The sequence below is a fragment of the Nelumbo lutea genome, chromosome 7, assembly GCF_056320005.1.
Source record: "Nelumbo lutea isolate HS-2025 chromosome 7, American lotus-T2T, whole genome shotgun sequence".
Taxonomy (NCBI): domain Eukaryota; kingdom Viridiplantae; phylum Streptophyta; class Magnoliopsida; order Proteales; family Nelumbonaceae; genus Nelumbo; species Nelumbo lutea.
Window position 1 is genome coordinate 28,200,032 of NC_142690.1, and position 18,475 is coordinate 28,218,506.

At 39.9% G+C, this 18,475-nt stretch overlaps 1 protein-coding gene across 2 annotated transcripts in view; it reads right to left on the minus strand.

Annotated features, from left to right (window-relative positions):
• LOC148845869 (MLO-like protein 1) overlaps positions 1-17,843 on the minus strand; it is an 84,617-nt gene extending 66,774 nt beyond the window's left edge. Inside the window, exons 1-7 of one of the 2 annotated variants that reach the window (XM_088952971.1) lie at positions 17,364-17,471; positions 17,062-17,250; positions 16,904-16,961; positions 16,537-16,757; positions 14,972-15,088; positions 14,809-14,869; positions 14,514-14,608 (exon numbers count right to left, since the gene is read on the minus strand). In XM_088952971.1, the coding sequence (XP_088809097.1) occupies positions 14,514-14,608; positions 14,809-14,869; positions 14,972-15,088; positions 16,537-16,757; positions 16,904-16,961; positions 17,062-17,184 (675 nt within the window). In that variant the 5' untranslated portion in view covers positions 17,185-17,250; positions 17,364-17,471. Of the gene's footprint in view, positions 1-14,513; positions 14,609-14,808; positions 14,870-14,971; positions 15,089-16,536; positions 16,758-16,903; positions 16,962-17,061 lie in introns of both variants that reach the window. The other variant, XM_088952970.1, reaches the window with a different exon arrangement.
• Between the last annotated feature and the right edge of the window lie 632 nt (positions 17,844-18,475).

An 18,475-nucleotide genomic window follows, 5' to 3' on the forward strand; every position in this document is an offset into this window, starting at 1 on the left:
CCCCCTTTCTTCATGACCCCACATAGCTTCTCAAACCAAGCTCGAGGGGACTGCTTAAGGCCGTATAGGGCTTTTCTCAGTCTACATACCTTCTTGCCAAAACCATAACCTGGTGGAGGATCCATGAACACCTCTTCATGCAGGTCGCCATTCAAGAAAGCATTCTTCACGTCCAACTGATGTAGCTCCCATGAGAAATTTGCAGCTAATGATAATAGAACTCAGATTGTGTTGAGTTTTGCCATCGGAGCAAAGGTTTCTTTGTAGTCAATCCCTTCTTTTTGAATAAACCCTTTTGCTACCAGTCTAGCCTTGTACCTCTCAATGGACCCATCCTCCATATGCTTCACACTGAACACCCACTTGCATCCAACAGTGCCTTTCCCTTCTGGTAGATCCACTAATTCCCAAGTCCTTGCGTTCATTAACGCATTCATTTCTTCGTCCGTAGCCTCTTTCCATTTTGGGTCAGATACTGCCTCAGAAAACCTGGTAGGAACATGCACAGAAGAGAGAGCCGACACAAAAGAACAATAACGAGGAGACAAATGTGAGTAAGACACAAAATCATCAATGGGGATAGTACAAGAACGAGTAAACTTACGAAGGGCAATAGGAAGATCCAAGTCAGAGGAACTGATAGGATTACCTTGAGTTTCTAAGACAGGTTGATCCGAGTCCAATTGGTTGTTGTCATGAGTTAGAGGACCCTTCTTCCTTCTGTTATAGGTGATTCTGATATCTCTTTGCAGCCTGCTGGAGTCTTCAGTAATATTTGCAACATCACTAGTAGTAACTGGTACAATGGGAGACTCACTAGATTCACCCGGGATACCACAACTAGGTGGATCAGGAGGAGAAGATGGAAGGCCTGAGGTAGAGAGAGGTACAAAGAATGAGGAAACAGAAGAATCCTCTTCCATCCCACTAGTCTCCCCCTGAAGAGGATTCTGGGAAGAATGAAAATATGATTGAGACTGAAAGAATACCACATCCTTTGTGACATATTTTTTCTTGGTGACTGGATCATAACACTTGTATCCCTTCTGAGTAGGGGGGTACCCCAAAAAGATTCCCTTTTTAGCCTTATGATACAATTTGGTCTTCTTCGGATCCTTGACATGTATAAAGCATACACAACCAAAGACTCTCGGTGGAAGAGAAAAGTCAGGAAGATGAGGGCAAAGAACAAAGAAAGGAGTTTTCATCCCCAATACCTTGGATGGCATTCGATTTATCAGATATGATGCAGTAAGGATTGCTTGAAACCAATAGTTTTTGGAACTTTGTGCTGAAATAGTAAGGCTCGAGCAGTCTCCAATAGGTGCCTATTCTTGCGCTCAGCAACCCCATTCTGTTGAGGGGTACTAGCACAAGATGACTGATGAATCATTCCAGCATCCTCCATAAACAGATTCAAGGACCTTTCAAAGTATTCTGCAGCATTATCTGACCTGAATTGTTTGACCTTCGTACCAAATTGTGTTTCAATCATTTTGCAAAATGTCATGGTTACCCGCGGCACTTATTCTCGTGCTTTTAATAAGTAGTTCCATGTGCATCGAGAATAGTGATCAATAAAACTGATAAAGTATCGAAAGCCATCAGCAGAAATAATGGGAGAGGGGCCCCAAACATCAGAGTGGACTAAGTCAAAAGAAGCTCGAAGTTGAATAAACAGTTCTACATTGCTTTGATAGTTGACAGACTTCACAAACTAACTCTTGACTTGAAACACCTTTGAATAATTCTGGAAACAACACTTCCAATGATGAAAAAGGTAAATGACCTAGCCTAGCATGCCACAGATGTAACCTAGTTATTGACTCCACATTGGACTGACTACAAGTAGCAGATGTTTGCAAGGCCGAACTGATGTCTGCATCAAGGTAGTAGAGACCTCCACACTCATGACCGCTCCCAATCGTTCTCTTCGTCAATCTGTCCTGAAAGACACAATGAGTAGGAAAAAAGGTTATGCTACAATTCAAATTTTTGGTGAGCTTTGAAACAGATAAGAGATTTGAAGAAATATTGGGAACATGCAAGACAGATTTGAGTGAGAGGTCCTTGCTTAGGTCAACCGCTCCTTTCCCAGAGATGGTAGAGAGAGAACCATCAGCAGCCCTCATTTTATCTTGGCCAGACATTAAATGATAGGAAGAAAATAGAGAAGACGTGTTTCATGTGATCAATTGCACCAGAATCAATAATCCAAGAGGCAGGATCAATAGTACTAGTTGCACTAAAGGTAGAGACAATACCTGATCTGGCAAGGGAGGAGGATGGAAGAGAATTGGTCCTTAGACGGGCTAGCGCCCGGCTAAGTACCCCTACCTCATCGGCAGTAAAACCCAAGGACCCGATTCAAGGGGAATTAGTAGTCTGTCCCATGGAAGAGGAAGGAACTATAGATGAGTGTTTTGAACCATCATCACTTTGACCCGTAGCCAGATTCACACTTGCAGATTGACCCTTCAGATGCTTCTTATCTTTCCTCAATGCAGCTGGCTTTAGATGCGGATGGAGAACCCAACAGGTCTCTTTCACATGCCTTTCCCCTCCACAGTGGGTGCACTTCAGATGTCTCTTGTCAGAGTGCCTGTTTCCCCTTTGATTTATAGAGATTAGGGCCGAATGTTCCACAGACTGTTCAGCTAGTTTTGTTTGAGTATCAACCTGCATCTCTTTTCTTCTCACCTCTTCATTCCTCACAAGGTAGTAAACATGATGTAAGTCTGGCATTTCATCCCTTCCCAGAATTTGGGACCTTATGCTCTCATATATAGGATCTAGGCCAGCCAGAAACTTAAATGCTCTACCCTCTTCAATTTGTTTGTCATGCTTTTCCTTGTCTCCGGCACTCTCCCAATCAATAATAAGGTGGTGATCTAACTCTTCCCATAGCCCTTCTAGTGTAGCAAAATATGTTGCAACACTCATATCTCCTTGCCTCAAGGCAGCAATGTCTTGATTCAGTCTGTAAATTCTAGCATTATTCTTTTTCTACCCATAGGTTTTAGAAACTTTTTCCCATATCTTGGCAGCCGTGGAGAAATGTTGAACAGTCATAGCTACTCTTGGAGTCATTGAGGCAAGTAGCCAGGACATAACTGTAGCATTCTCCTTGCGCCAAGCTGCATATTCAGCACTCCCCACTTCTGGTTCCTTCTTCTGCCCGTCCAAGTAACCAGTGTGTTCCCGAGATGTGATGAAAAGCATGGCTGAGACAAACCATTCTCTGATGTTGTACTCATCCAACAACACACTTGTGATCTGTAGGCTGTGCAGATTTGGATTCTCCAGATTAGGAGACCTCCCACAAGCCCTAACATCTCTAGAAGACACTTCCCCGGATATAGAAGACATCTTCACTTACTCGTAAATGTCAAGACTGTAAACGCAATATATAGTGAACTGTTTCACACTTACGGAACTTGCTGCACTGTAAACTCAGTCCTGAGAACCCGACACAGAGCTGAAACACCGAGTACTACACTGCACACTGTGCCCTAATTACTGCTGTCACAGATTATACTCTGTTGTGCTACCTTCTGCTGTGTTCTAATCACTGCTGCCGCAGCCTGTAACTTGTTGTGTTGGCTTCTACTGTGTGCTAAGCACTGCTATCGCAGGTTATAACCTCACCCACAAACAGTTCTAGGACTGCTGAGATTAGTCCTTCCGCCTAGATCTGTTCTACACAGATCTATCTTAGTTGAATGGCTATAGTCTGCTGTACTGCGTCTATTAGGGCATCAGCCTCTGGGTCTAACTCCCCTTGGGCCCTACAACCAAGGGAAACCCTAGATGTAGGTCTAGTTGTGTTCTACGACCAACCCTAGGGTTTCTTTGCAGCAACCAAAAAAAAAGATGAGAGAGTTAACTGCGAGTAGAAGAAGAGGCGGCTGTTGTAACCAGTCGAAAGATCAGTGCTCTGATACCATGTTTGCTGAAATAGGGTTGTCGAATGAGAGAAGAGGAGGGAGAAGAAGAAGAAGATATGAGATGGGCGGCAGAATAATCCTCAGCCAGCCCTAATCTATTATATATAAGAACATTACATAATGTTACATAAATAGACAAGAATGCCCCTGATTAGTGATGGGACACCTAGTCAAAATAACACTAAATAAGATTAGGCCCAGTAACTAAGGCCCAATAACTAATGACTTAAGACCCAACAAAGATAAACATACAAATTAAGACAGCCGAACCAACACTCTCTATGCAGACAATACGAGTGCTATCAAGATTGCATCTAACCCTGTCTTCCATGAGAGGACCAAGCACATCGAGGTGGACTGCCACTTTATCCGAGATCTCTTCACTACTGGGACTATATCGATTTCTCATGTAGCCTCGGACATGTAGATTGTTGATATCTTCACCAAAGCTATGACTAGAGTCCGACATCTCTTTCTTATAGACAAACTGATGCTTATGTCGAGGCATCAGTTTGAGGGGGGTGTGGAGACTCTATTAACTTGATGTACCTTATTAGTATAGTCCCTGTTGTATATTACTTTTACATCATGTTCTTCTTTTCTCTTTCAACCTTGTATGGGCATTCTTGTAATTATACATATCTTTTGATATTGAAGAGACTCTTTGAGGTGGGGGTCATTCATTCTTGACACCTCTAAGGTTATTCTTGTTCTTTTCTCTATTCGGCCAAGAGTGTTGACATCGTTGACAGCATTCTCTCCAAATCACCTTCTCTCTCTCTCTCTCTCTCTCTCTCTCTCTCTCTCTCTCTCTCTCTCTCTCTCTCTCTCTCTCTCCTCTCTATTCTAACACTCCCAATCACTCTAACTTTCTTGTCACTCTTATCCGTTTGATCCTCACTTTCTTCATGCTCTTTTCTCTTGTGCGAAGAAGATGATCATTTTTCCACCGATCCTTCCCGAAAAGTCCAATCTCGGCTACCTTCTTTACCTTCTCTGGGCTCATGAGATCACTCGCGCTTCGACTCATAATCCTACAAACGGCCCTTCGATTGGCCCCGATCTCCATCTCGATGCTTCTCATCATCCTTAGAGGAGCATTTCTCTACTCTGTATTTATCGTTGTGGAGCTTTCTTCGAATTCTCTTGATCGAACGTCTCTATGTTTATCACTGTGATGCCATTCTTCGGACTCTCTCAATCAAACATCTTTGTATTTATCACTATGGTGTCGTTCTTTGGATTCCCTGGATCGAACATCTCTGTGTTTATCTCGAAGACGACCGACGTCTTTGTAATGATCTTTGGTGGAATCCCTATCTATGCCTCTCTCCCTTTCTTCTCTGCTCTTTCTACTTGATGCCTCTCTCTCATGAACCCTATCCATCATGGCTTAGGGTTTCAGGGTTCTCGATTCTTCTTGCTCTCAGTCTTGAAAGGGCCATGGCCCTTGGATAAAAATCGCAATCAAGAACCATCCAATGAAACAAGACAAAAATGGTATAAAAATGAATTGAAATGACGAGAGAATGCCAGATCAAAGCTTACCATTCAACGAAAACACTGGAGATGGTGCCGGAGATGTTACCGTTGGACTGCTCGAAGGAAGGAGACGAGGTCTAGTTAGGTAGCTCTCGACAAAATTTTCTCACAACTTGCTTAATTTTTCTTTTCTCAGTGGGGTCTCACCATTTTGGTGCAACCCCACATATTGATTTTTGGGAACCCATGTCCCATATGTTTCTCTTCTTTTCCCAAGTTTTTCTTTGAAACAAATGCATGCAAAAAGGAATATTCCCCAAATTCCCTTCCCATGCGTTTCTCAGCAACCAAATGGACCATTATGTAACAGCAAGGGGAAAAGCTAGTTACATAAATGGAAGAGTGAAAGAACCCAAGAGTGGGACTGCTTAACATAACCGGTGGGACCAAGAAAATAGTATGGTGATGTCCTGGCTTCTTGCAGCCATGGAATCTAATGTGAAGAACTTTATGTGGGCAGACACTATGAGTGAGATATGGAACAGGCCAAAACCACATATTCTAAGCAAAGGTACTATGCCAAGATCTACCAGTTACAAGCTGAATCCTCAACCTGTAAACAAGGGAACCGTAGCTTGTGAGCCTATTATTCAACCCTTACCTTAGTATGGAAGGAATTGGACCACTATCAGGCTATAGAATGGAAACATGATGATAATGCTAGAGCCTATAAGAAATTAGTTTCTTAGCAGCAGATTTTTGCCTTCTTGATGGGACTAAACCCCATATATGAACTACTTAGAGTTCAGATCTTAGGAAGTAAAAAGTTGCCTTCAGTCCAAGAGGTGTTTGCCCTTGTTCAATCTGAGGAAAGTAGGCAGAGTGTGATAGTTACAATTGAGGGGGAGCAACAGGTAGCATTAGCTACAATGGGTGGTAATAATATGGGAAAGAAAAATGACTCCAGGAAAGTTGATGATAAGGACAAGTTATTCTGTACTCACCGCCGGCGTTCAAGACATACACCTGACACATGATGGGAGATCCATGAGAGGCCAAAGTGGACTATAAAGAACCAAGAACATGGTAAGGCACAGGGTCAGAAGAAGCCTAATATAGCAAAAAATACAGCAAATGTGGCAACCCAAGAAACTCATTCTTTTGGGGTGTCAACAGATACTACTCGGGAGCATTTCACTGGTGCTAACCCCAAGGAAGATATCATGAACTCCTTCCGTAGTCATTTAGAATCATACCGGTAACCCTTCTACTTCATTTGCATCTACATTAGGTAATGCAGCCTCAGCCTTTCATGTTTCCACTGCCACCAATTCCCCCTGGATCATTGACTCAGGGGCATCTAATCACATGACCAGTAAACCAAACCTACTCCGGTCTTATAACCTTTTGTCAGGAAGGGATAAGGTGAGACTTGCAGATGGATCATTCTCCTCCATTGCAGGCCAAGGATCAATATCCCTTGCTCATGGACTTAACCTAAATAATGTTTTGCATGTTCCTTAGCTTCCCATCAATCTTCTTTTTGTTAGTAGCATCACAAACTCAATAAATTGTAGTGTAACCTTTTTTCCCGATTCATATGTTTTCCAGGATATAACTTCTGGGAGGATGATTGGTAGAGGAAGCTTAGTGGATGATCTCTACACTCTCAACAAGGTTGATTTATCAGTGTCATCCTTAGAGTCGCATAGTCAATCAAATAAGAGTCAAATTTTTTTGTGGCATAATGCGTTCTGGTGTGCGGGGGTCTACTACAATAACTTCAGAGGGCTGGTATAAATACTTTATCACATTGATTGATGATTTCTCCCATTATACATGGGTATTTCCCATGTGTAGTAGAGACGAAGTCCCAAAGATCATGAGAGATTTCCAGATGATGGTGTTTACATAGTTTCATGTTGAAATTCAAATCTTTCAATCAGACAATGCGAAAGAATATTTCCATGGGGAGCGCAATGAGTACTTTGCTTCTCATGGATCCATTCATAGGAGCTCGTGTGCCATAACACCACAACAAAACAGTGTTGCGGAAAGAAAGAACAAACACGTCCTTGAGGTAGCTCGAGGGATGGTGCTACATATGAATGTTCCCAAACGTTTTGGGGTTGAGGTTGTACTTGTTGCTGCTTATGTCATAAACCCTCCAAAGTATTAAACTATAAGGCCCCTCATCAATTATTGATCCCTCAGTCTCCTTTATTTTCCATTCCCATGAGGGTGTTTGGTTGTCGTGCTTTTTGTCCATAATTTATCTTCGTATCATGGTAAGTTGGATCCTCGATCTACTCCTTGTATCTTTTTGGGGTATCCCTCCTCACAAAAGGGTTACCGGTGCTTTGATCATGTGGGTCATAAGTTCTTTGCCTCCATGGATGTCTCGTTCTTTGAGTCCGAACCATTCTTCCCTGCTTCTCCTCAGGGGGAGAGTACTGTGGAAGAGGAGAAGCAGGTCCATGTCCAGGTCCGTCAAGTCTCTCTTCCTTCTATTCAGGATCCTACTCCATTTTGTGTCTTCCAACGTAAATTCTGTAGAGATCAGCAATGTGACAAAGACGTTGAGCCACCAAACACTGAGAAACCAACATTGTCAAATTCCCAAGAGGTAAGTCCAATACCTTTTATTTCACTTGTTGATACCATGAGCTCCCATTTTGGTTATGGATGACCTTGACATTCCTACTACTCACAGAAAGGGAGTCAGGTCATGTACTACCAAACACCCTATTAGTCAGTATGTTTCCTATGACCACATTTCCCCCTCTCACCATGCCTTCCTGTTTGTAGTTGATAGCATCCCCATACCCACAAATGTGATAGAGGCTTTAAAATATCCTAAATGGATAGATGCTATGAAGGAAGAGATTAATGCCCTCCATAAGAATCAAACATGGGAGTTGGTGGATCTTCCAAACGGGAAAAACCCAGTGGGGTGTAAGTGGGTGTTTACAGTGAAACACAAGGCAGACAAGACAGTTGAAAGGTACAAAACAATGCCGGTAGCTAAAGGATACACTCAAGTCTATGGTGTTGACTATGATGAGATGTTTTCTCCAGTAGCTAAGATGAACTCAATTCGAGTTCTTATCATTAGTTGCAAACCTTGACTGGGAATTGCATCAACTAGATATAAAGAATTCCTTTTTAAATGGTGATCTGGAGGAAGAGGTGTGCATGGTTTAACCCCCAGGTTTATGTGCCAAAGGAAGTGAAAATAAGGTGTGCAAGCTAAGAAAGTCCCTTAATGGCTTCAAGCAATCTCCTAGAGCATGGTTTAGTAAATTTCATATGGCGGTTCAGCAAGGAGGGTTCAAACAATGTCAGTCTGATCACACTTTCTTTGTGAAGAGATGTCATGAACAAGTGCCTGTGTTAATAGTGTACGTGGATAATATCGTCATTACAAGGAACTGGAGCATAGAAATACAAAAGTTGAAGGAATTCCTTGTCTCTGAATTTGAAGTGAAAGATATGGGTCCCCTAAAGTACTTTCTAGGAATTGAAGTTGCCCACTCAAAAAGGGGCATCTTCATTTCTTAGAGGAAGTATATCCTAGACTTGTTACAGGACACAGGCAAGTTAGGTGTAAAACCAGCAAATACCCCTATGGATGTTGATCATAAAATGGGAGATTGTGATGGTGAACCATTGGAAAATGTGAAACAGTTTCAAAGGTTAATGGGAAGGTTGCTTTATTTGTCCATGACACATCCAGACATTACTTATTCAGTTGGGGTCCTGAGCCAATTCATGCATTCCCCTAAGAGACCACACATGGAGGCAGTAGAGAGGATTCTTAGGTATTTGAAGAAGTATCCAGGAACAAGTTTGCTATTTAGTAAACATAATCATCTGAGAGTGGAAGTCTATACATATGCTGACTGGGCAGGTATTGTGGATGATAGAAAGTCCACAAGTGGATATTGTACTTTTGTATGAGGAAACCTAGTGACATGGAAAAGTAAGAAACAAAGTGTAGTTGCAAGATCGAGTGTTGAAGAGGAGTATAGGGCTATGACACATGGGGTGCCTGAAATTCTTTGGTTGAAGAACCTTTTAGGAGAACTTGGGGTTACTATTCACGATCCTATGTCCTTGTACTGTGACAATAAGGCAGCTATAAACATTGCTAGAAATCTTGTCCTACATGATAGGACCAAGCACATTAAAGTGGACAAGCACTTCATAAGAGAAAAATTGGAAAAGGGAGAAATTTGTACTCCTTATGTCAAATCAAGGAGCAACTTGCTGATGTTCTCACAAAAGGGCTTCCATACTTGCGGCACAATGAACCGTGTGACAAGTTGGGCATGATAGATATATTTAGCCCAACATGAGGGGGAGTGTTGTTGGATTAAAGTGTTTTATTTCTGTTGTTAGATTGTTGTCAGCATGTTCTTTTCTTTAATTTAAGTTTTTATTTTTAGGGTGGTCCGCTAGGGACCTACTTGTAATTTCCTTTTTTATTTGTTACATCATATTATTATAAAAGAGAAGTTGGGCACCACCGGCCTAACTTGGAACAAAGAGGAATTTGGGAGATTTGAAGAGTTAAAAGCCAGATTGACAGCCCAAATCGAAGATTTAGATTTAAAGGAACATTAAAGGACCATGAGTGCACAAGAAAGAGAACTAAGATGGAAGTTGAAGAAGGATTTGGAAGAGGTCCTATTGAGGGAAGAGATATCTTGGAGGAAAAAATCTAGGCATCAATGGATCAAAGAAGGGGATGGGAATACCAAGTTCTTTCATGCTATGGCCAATGGGAGAAGGAGAAAAAATTTTGTGACCAAGATTGAGGTTGAAGGAGTTGAAATTGAGTTACAAGAGGAGATAGCCAATTGCTTTGTAACTCACTTCAAATCCATTTTGAGTAGACTGCTAGAGATAAGCATGAGAGTGGAAGATCTAGATTGGCCAGGTCTATCAGTCGGTGAGGCAGCTTGGTTGGAAAGAGACTTTGAAGAAGAAGAGATAAGACAAGTTGTCTTCTCTATGGACAGGTCAAAAGCTCCTGGACCAGATGGTTTTACCATGGCTTTCTATCAAGAGTGTTGGGACATTATTAAAGAATATTTGTTTGAGGTGTTTAGAAGAACTCCATTTCTTTTGTTCAAAGAAGAGATTAGTTGGAAGCAAAAATCTAGACACAGATGGGTGAAGGAAGGAGACCGGAACACAAAATTTTTCCATGTTATAGCAAATGGTAGAAGGAAGAAGAACTCCATTTCTAAGTTGGTGGTTGATGGTATAACTTTAACCCAACAAAATGAGATCGCAGGGGCTTTTGTGAATCATTTCAAATCTATTTTCAGGAGGCCTCTGAATGAGAGATTAAGGATTGAAGGTTTGGATTAGCCCAAGCTCCCAGGAGAGCTTATGGAATGGGTGGAAAGGGAGTTTGAAATGGAAGAAATAAAGGATGCCATTTTCTCTATGGATAAAGCTAAAGCCCCAGGACCTGATGGTTTCATGATGGCTTTTTACCAAGACTGATAGGAGATAATTAAGGATGACATCCAGATTGTGTTCTCTAAATTTTTTCAGAGAGGGGTGATTAACCCAGGTCTGAACTCTACTTTTATTGTATTAATTCCCAAAAAAGGAGGGAGCTTGTCACCCTAAGGAGTTCACACCCATCAGTTTGGTCAATAGCCTCTACAAAATTATTGCTAAGGTTCTCTCGCATAGAATTAGAGAGGTTCTCCCCACAATCATCTCCTCCAACTAAGGCACATTTGTGAGAGGGGTGATTAACCAAGGTCTGAACTCTACTTTTATTGCATTAATTCCAAAAAAGGAGGGAGCTTGTCACCCTAAGGAGTTCAGACCCATCCGTTTGGTCAATAGCCTCAACAAAATTATTGCTAAGGTACTCTCGCATAGAATTAGAGAGGTTCTCCCCACAGTCATCTCCCCCAACTAAGGCGCATTTGTGAAGAACAGACAAATTGTGGATCAAATCTTAATAGCAAATGAGAGTGTGGAAGATCTAAAAAGAAATGGGAAGAAGGGGCTGGTGTGTAAATTGAATCTAGAAAAAGCTTATGACTTAGTTGATTGGTCGGTGTTGTTGGAAGTCCTAGGGTCTTTTGGATTTGGGCAGAGGTGGTGTAAGTGAATAAAAGGGTGTATTAGGACTTGCCACTATTCCATTCTGGTAAATGGTAGGGTGGTAAACCATGTTCCAGCTACTAAGGGTATTAGGCAAGGGGATCCCCTTCCCCTTTTCTTTTTACCCTGATTGCTGAAGTTTTGGGGAGGATTATTGAGAGAGCAGATTCTAGAGGTTTGGTTAGTAGCTGGAGAATCGGGAGGGACGGGGTTCCGGTCACTCATTTACAGTTTGCTCTGTTTTGTGGAGGGGATGAGATTAGGTGGGTTAGAAACTTAAAACAGGTGATTAATGTGTTTGAAAAAGTGACCAACCTTAAAGTCAAGCTTGATAAGAATTGTGTGGTTGGCATTAATATGAGTGTTGGAGAGGTGGAAGGAAGGGCCCAAGTATTGGGATGCGAGATTGCTCAATGGCCAAATACATTGGGGCTTCCGTTAGGGGATAATCCTTGCAAAAGCGGCTTTTGGAATCCGGTGATTGAGAGTTCACAAGTAGGCTTGCTTCTTGGAAGAAAAACTACCTGTCTTTGGGTGGTAGGATAACCTTGACTAAAGCTACTTTGGAGAACCTCCCTATCTACTTTCTATTTGTGTTTAAAATTCTGAGGGAGTGTGTAGGGTGCTGGAGAAACTTAGGAGAGATTTCTTATGGGAACCTGGGGAGCAGAAAAGGGATCATAGAGTTAGGTGGGATCTTGTCACTTATGGAAGAAGAATGAAGCTCTGTTGGGGAAATAGTTATGGAGACTGACAAAGGAAAGGGATAACCTATGGGCTAAAATTATCTTAAGTATACATGGGCAAGAGGCAGATGGTTGAGACACGGGTGTTTCATCTAGGGCCATGAGCTTCTCCCTATTGCACCTTTTGCTATCTCTTATGTGTCTATTCCTAAAAGTATTACAAAGGCCTTATCTTTGCCTACGTGGGCAGATGCTATGATGGATAAGATTAGTTCTGTCCACAAGAACAAAACTTAGGATCTTTTTCATCTTCCTAAAGGGAAAGAACATAGTAAGGTGTAAGTGGATGTTCTCCAAGAAGCATCAAGCAAATGGATCCATGGAAAGATACAATGCAAGATTGGTGACAAAGGGATTCTCATAGGTGTATAGCATGGATTATGATGAAACATCTTCACCTATAACCAAAATGAACCCTATACAGGTGCTCTTTTAATTCGATACTAACTTAGACTGCAGTCTTCACCAATTGGATATTAAGAATGTTTCCCTAAATGAGGACTTAGAGGAAGAACTGTATATGCTCCAACCACTAGAGTTTTCGGTCAAAGGCATTGAACACAAAACATGTCACTTGAAGAAGTCATTGTATGGATTAAAACAATCTCCTAAGGTTTAGTTTAGTAGATTTAGTAAGGATGTTCAGCATGTGGGATATAAACAATGACAAGCTGATCACACATTGTTTGTCAAGAGGGATCTAGATAAAACTGTAGCACTAATTTTATATGTTCATCATCATCATCATCATCCATGCCTTGTCCCAACCATATGGAGTCAGCTACATGAATCCTATTTCGCCAATCCGTTCTATTTAAAGTTATATCCACTGTTAAATTATTAGTGCTTAAATCATTTCTTACTACTTATACCCATGTCCTTTTTGATCTACCCCAAACTCTTTTAGCCCCTCCAATGTGTAACAAACCACTTCTTATAACTAGCACCTTGAGGGTCTTCTATGCATGTGCCCAAACCATTTTTGTCCACTCTCTCGCATTTTATCACCTATTGGAGCTACTACTAGGTTCCTACAGATAACTTCATTCCTAATCCTATCCTTCCTAGCTTTGCACTCATCCTTCTAAGCATTTGTGTTTCTACCACCATGTCCTATTCTTCCTAGAACCCATGTCCTATCCTTCCTAGCACCAAAATATGCATTTTACTCTTTCACATAACAAGATTACCTCCTATGTGCATTACCCCTATGGTAGGCCTTCTATTGGATTAAGATCCTACCAAGCCAGCATTATATATCACCCAAAATTCTCAAAATGAATCCTACTGAGGGACTCTTTAGAAATGGATTTTCCCATGTCAATTTATCAAGTGATTGATCTATATCAAGTTAATAATAGCTAGCTATTAGCAGTAATTAGATTTTTTTTCGGGATAAATATATGATATTCTTAGGATAGAAGAACAAATTTGTAAACTGAAAAAGTAAGAGGTTTCTAAGAAAATATCTTTCCCCCTCTGCAGTTCAACTCAACATGGAATATTGGAAATCCACTTTATTCAAGTGAACCCACTATAGTGTTGGATTTTTTCTTCTTGTATCAATGCACATGTAAAACTGATGACAGGTAATAAATAAGAAGAGAAAAAGGGAAATACCAAATCAATATGGATCATAAATTCAAATATAATCAATATGTTCAGTTATATAAGATGACTGACCATTGACTGGGATAAGTGAAGGATAGATGACCTTGCATCCAGCCCAGCCACCTTACATAAAATACTAGCATAGCCTGCCAAGGCCAGGCAAACGAGGCAGGCTCAAATATTGAAAAAAAAAAAGAAAAAAAAAAACAGATGGATATATATATATATATATATATATATATATAGTTGCATACTGCATATTCTTATACTATACAGTTGGGTGAGATCCTGAATGAAATATGCCTAACCCAGACCAACCTAGTTTTGGGGGGCTACTAGGATTGAACCTACCTGACCCTGGGCTGGGCTGGTGATACCTGTCATTACTACCCAACACTGACTGGAAAATCATGCATATCATAATTAAACAGTCACTGTTGACAGAAATATGCCTTTTAAAATAAATCCAGAAATGATGAGCATAACATGAATTTCTTGGAGAAAAATAATGGTTTTCCCACCAGCTTTGAATTTTGAGCCTTTATATTTGATAAAATGACACAAATTTCCAAGAAATGGAATTTTGACTTACCAACCATCTTAGAATAGTTGAGTCTTTCCCAATACCCTGAAAACGACCCTTGATAAATGAATGCTCATGGACAACAGTGAACTTTGTCATCATACCTGTACAAACACTTTCAGATTAGAACAACTAAAACAAAAGGGACTAGTGGATGTCTTCTTACAATTCTTGGCAGTAAGAAGATTTGATCACAAATGACCACGGCTATCAAATAAAAATGTTGTTATTTACCAAAAAAAAAGAAAAGAAAAACTATCAGAAAAAACAGAAGATTTGATGTAATAAAACTATTATACATTACCTTCCTCTGTATTATATGTATCTTCTTCAATAGATTCCTCCCAACGCTTCCATTTACGGATCTAGATAATGACACAGAAATCAATATTCAATAAAGCTGTAGATGAAAAAGTAATGGATAAACAAGTATAAATCAGAAGTTAAAGCAGTACAAACCCCTTTACCTTTGCTCCCCCAAAAACAATGGTGAGAACACAGAAAGTCACGTGGACAATTGCTAAGACAAAGATAAAGATATGAAGATGATGCAATGCAGTGATAGATAACAATGGGACCTTCTCCTGAAAAGAATGAAAGAGGAGAAAATAATCATACCTCTCAATTCTGAATGTCTGATGTGCACACCACTTTCAGATAAAAACTTAAATTTAAATTATACACCTAATTTCACAAGAAGACATGACCATGACATTATAGCCATTAAGAGCACCAATGCTTATTTTGTAGTAAAAAGCGAAGAAAAATTTAACACTCCTACTGTCAGATTTGTAGCGTCCATCAAAGATGAGAATTGACAAATTATCTTAATAAATAATGCATAACTAGGATTATTTGGTGCCATTTTCTTAACAGTGTTACCTGCATTTGGGTTTTTCTTTGTTAGTCATGACCCATTTTCTGGGACCAACATTGGGTAATGGCCTTTTAGTCATGGCTCATTTGCTTAATTGCATAGGAGCCACCTTGGCAAAAGGATTTCTGGGACCAACATTGGGTAATGGTCTTTCCCTTTGAGCATTAATTTTAGGACTTTCTAAGACAAGTTCTTAGTATTACTTGGCTTATTCAAAGCATTAAAATGTCTCATCTTTCTCACACTCCTAAAGATGCTTTGATGGTCACTAATATGAACAGGGTTTTTTTTTTATCAATATGAACAGGTATAGTTTCACATCACTATCATGGGTTGCTGGCTTATGCAAGATAAATCTGTGGTTCTCTGAATGAACAATCACAGGAAAGCGCATACTGACAAACATAAGGATTTTTTAGGACATGACAATTTGCCTAAATTAGACTATTCAGAATAACAGAAAAAAAAAATGGAAAAGAACTTTTGGGAATTGTATTAGTCCCAGAATGCATGCCATAACTAATCACAATGCTCAATTATAAGCTTCTGAAATCATATGGTAGGGAAATTAAAGGGGGTATTCTACGACATGAATTTTTTGTTTTAATTTGCTTTAAAATTGTCATACCAAAAAAAAAATGAAAGATGTTCTTAAACAGTGTTTTTTGCTTCTGTTTTATTTAAAAAAACAGTTCATGGTTTTGAAAGAAAAAAAAAAAGAAGAAGAAAATGAAGTACAGATATTATATGATTTATGAAACATGACCTTAGATAACAAGACAAAAACATATACTTTAACCCAGAAATTCAGGAATATGTTTTTTGTTCCAGTTTTGGTATTAAAAAAAAAAAAAAAAAGCACATAACACAACCAAGAACATGTTTTCTGTGTTTTTGTTTTAAGAACCAATTTGTTTTCTAACCAGATGGTTCTGATTTGTGTTTAGAACTCACAACAAGAAAATTAGTGCTTTTCAGCCAATTTCCAAAAGACCAGGAAGAACACAAAAAACTAATATATCCTTTTCCTTTCCATTTCCCCCCTCTGCTTTAACTTTAGACAAATTTTTAGACTTCATTTTTTCATAAATTTATTAACTTTGTTGGATGATCTTAGGAGCTTGAATGCCACTTAGAATTTGTCATTCAATTTACCTTCTTCAAACAGTAACCAGAACCGGCTCCTGAGGTAAGCAGGCGCCTTCCAGTCCCAGATATGAAAGGAGTTGAGATACTTTGATAATGTTCCGTGGATGACATTTCATGAAGCTTACAAGGAAGCATATGACGGGCTAAATCTTTGGAGATACAAATTTTACCAATCCTCTCTTGAAGCACAGTCAGGAGAAGGGATATGAACCCCAAAAGCATCAACTCTGCAAACCAAGCAAAACACGGAGTTATGAGCAAAACTTTGAGGTTTTTCTTTTGTAGGTCTTCTTTTTATTCATTTTGGATTTAAAATTCAGTCGTGTACTAATTGCACAGAGATGCGGAAGGGGATGAACATTGAAGAGCAGACCTTCTTTAACTTTCAGCAAGGCTTCAAAGAGAGGTTTCTGGTTCTTCTTCTTCAAGTACTGCAAGCAACCAATCAAATACGAAACCAAAGCGGAGTAATTGAGCTTCAAGCTTGAAATCAAGCTGATGATACAATTGAAAAGAAATGAGGATATTTGCCTTTCCAATGAAGTGAATGATCCGCTCAACAGCAAGAGAAATTGCGACAATAACAATGCAAACAGACGCCACCACCCACGTTGGTGTATACTCCAACGTTGTATCTGACTCTCCTTCTGTCATGATCTCTCGACCCCACTCGTTCTTTCCCTCTTCTTATATCTATCTATCTATCTATCTATTTTATATCTAAACATTAAAACAGATACTCAGCTGTTTCTGTTGCAGATTGGTGGGTCTCTGTGTGAAAGAGAGACAACAAAGAGAAGGGAGAAAAAAGAAGCAAAAGAAGCAGTCCTTACTCCATAGTCCAGACTCCAGATTGAGAGAGAGAGAGAGATGAAGGCTAGTGTGGGGGAAGGAGGAGGAATATTACCGAACAACTGCCATACGAATTGTTAAGGAGAGAGAGTTGGAGGAATGGGTCCCACCATGTATGTAGTGTGATTTGTTCTGAGAGGTTGAATACTTTTGCGTGGTTTCGCAGTGGAATCCGGATTGTTTCCTCACAGAGCGCTACTCTTCTGCGTTCTGATGGGTCGAACGAGAGTGTTCTCTGGGGCATCCTCTAAATTCTAATGGGACGAACGAGAGAGATGGGGAGAGAGGGAGACGTGTAGTTTGACAGGCTCCAACGTTTAAAAACAACGCTAACATATGGGACCGGGTTTTCTACTCGGGTCAAGCAGTGATCCAAATAGAGTAGTCTCTGTCATTGAATAACCCATGAACTGGACCCACAGCCCACTAAAATTGTGTTTGGTTTGAAGGAAAATGTAGGGAAAGGAAAAGAATGAATAGGAAATTTTTATAAACTTTGTATGGGTTTTTCTATTTTTTCCTTTCCTTTAAACCAAACATAATCTTATAGGAATTAGGATCTTATACCAACAAAACACATGCATCTCTCCATGAGACTGAGATGCATCATAAAAGTGGGACCCACTATGTATGAGATGTGTGGTCTGAAGTCATGTTGATAGAGGGTTGGAATGTATTTTGTTGACAGGTGATCCAGACTCTCACTAAGGGTCTGCTTTTTGGCATGAGATTTAAAAAAGCAAAAAAGCAAAACGAAAACACAAATAAAAAAAGAAAAACTTATATAGACCATCATGAATGATACATCAAGTGGGAATGATTTTTCACAAATGATTTAACCACTTTGACATCTCCAAATTCCTCGTTTGATATTTTACGTAAATTATACAAGCAGACCCCTTTCATTGATTTGCGTTAAAAATTTAAGAACCTAGCTAAAATTCTTGATATCATGCTTTTACACTCGATGTGGGTTGAAATGATATCTGAATGATTTTTCACCAATCAAGAGGAATCATAAACGTTGTGCCTGCCTAATATATAGATATACAATTGTTGATGGACGTCCATGACCATTCCATTGAGTATTTAA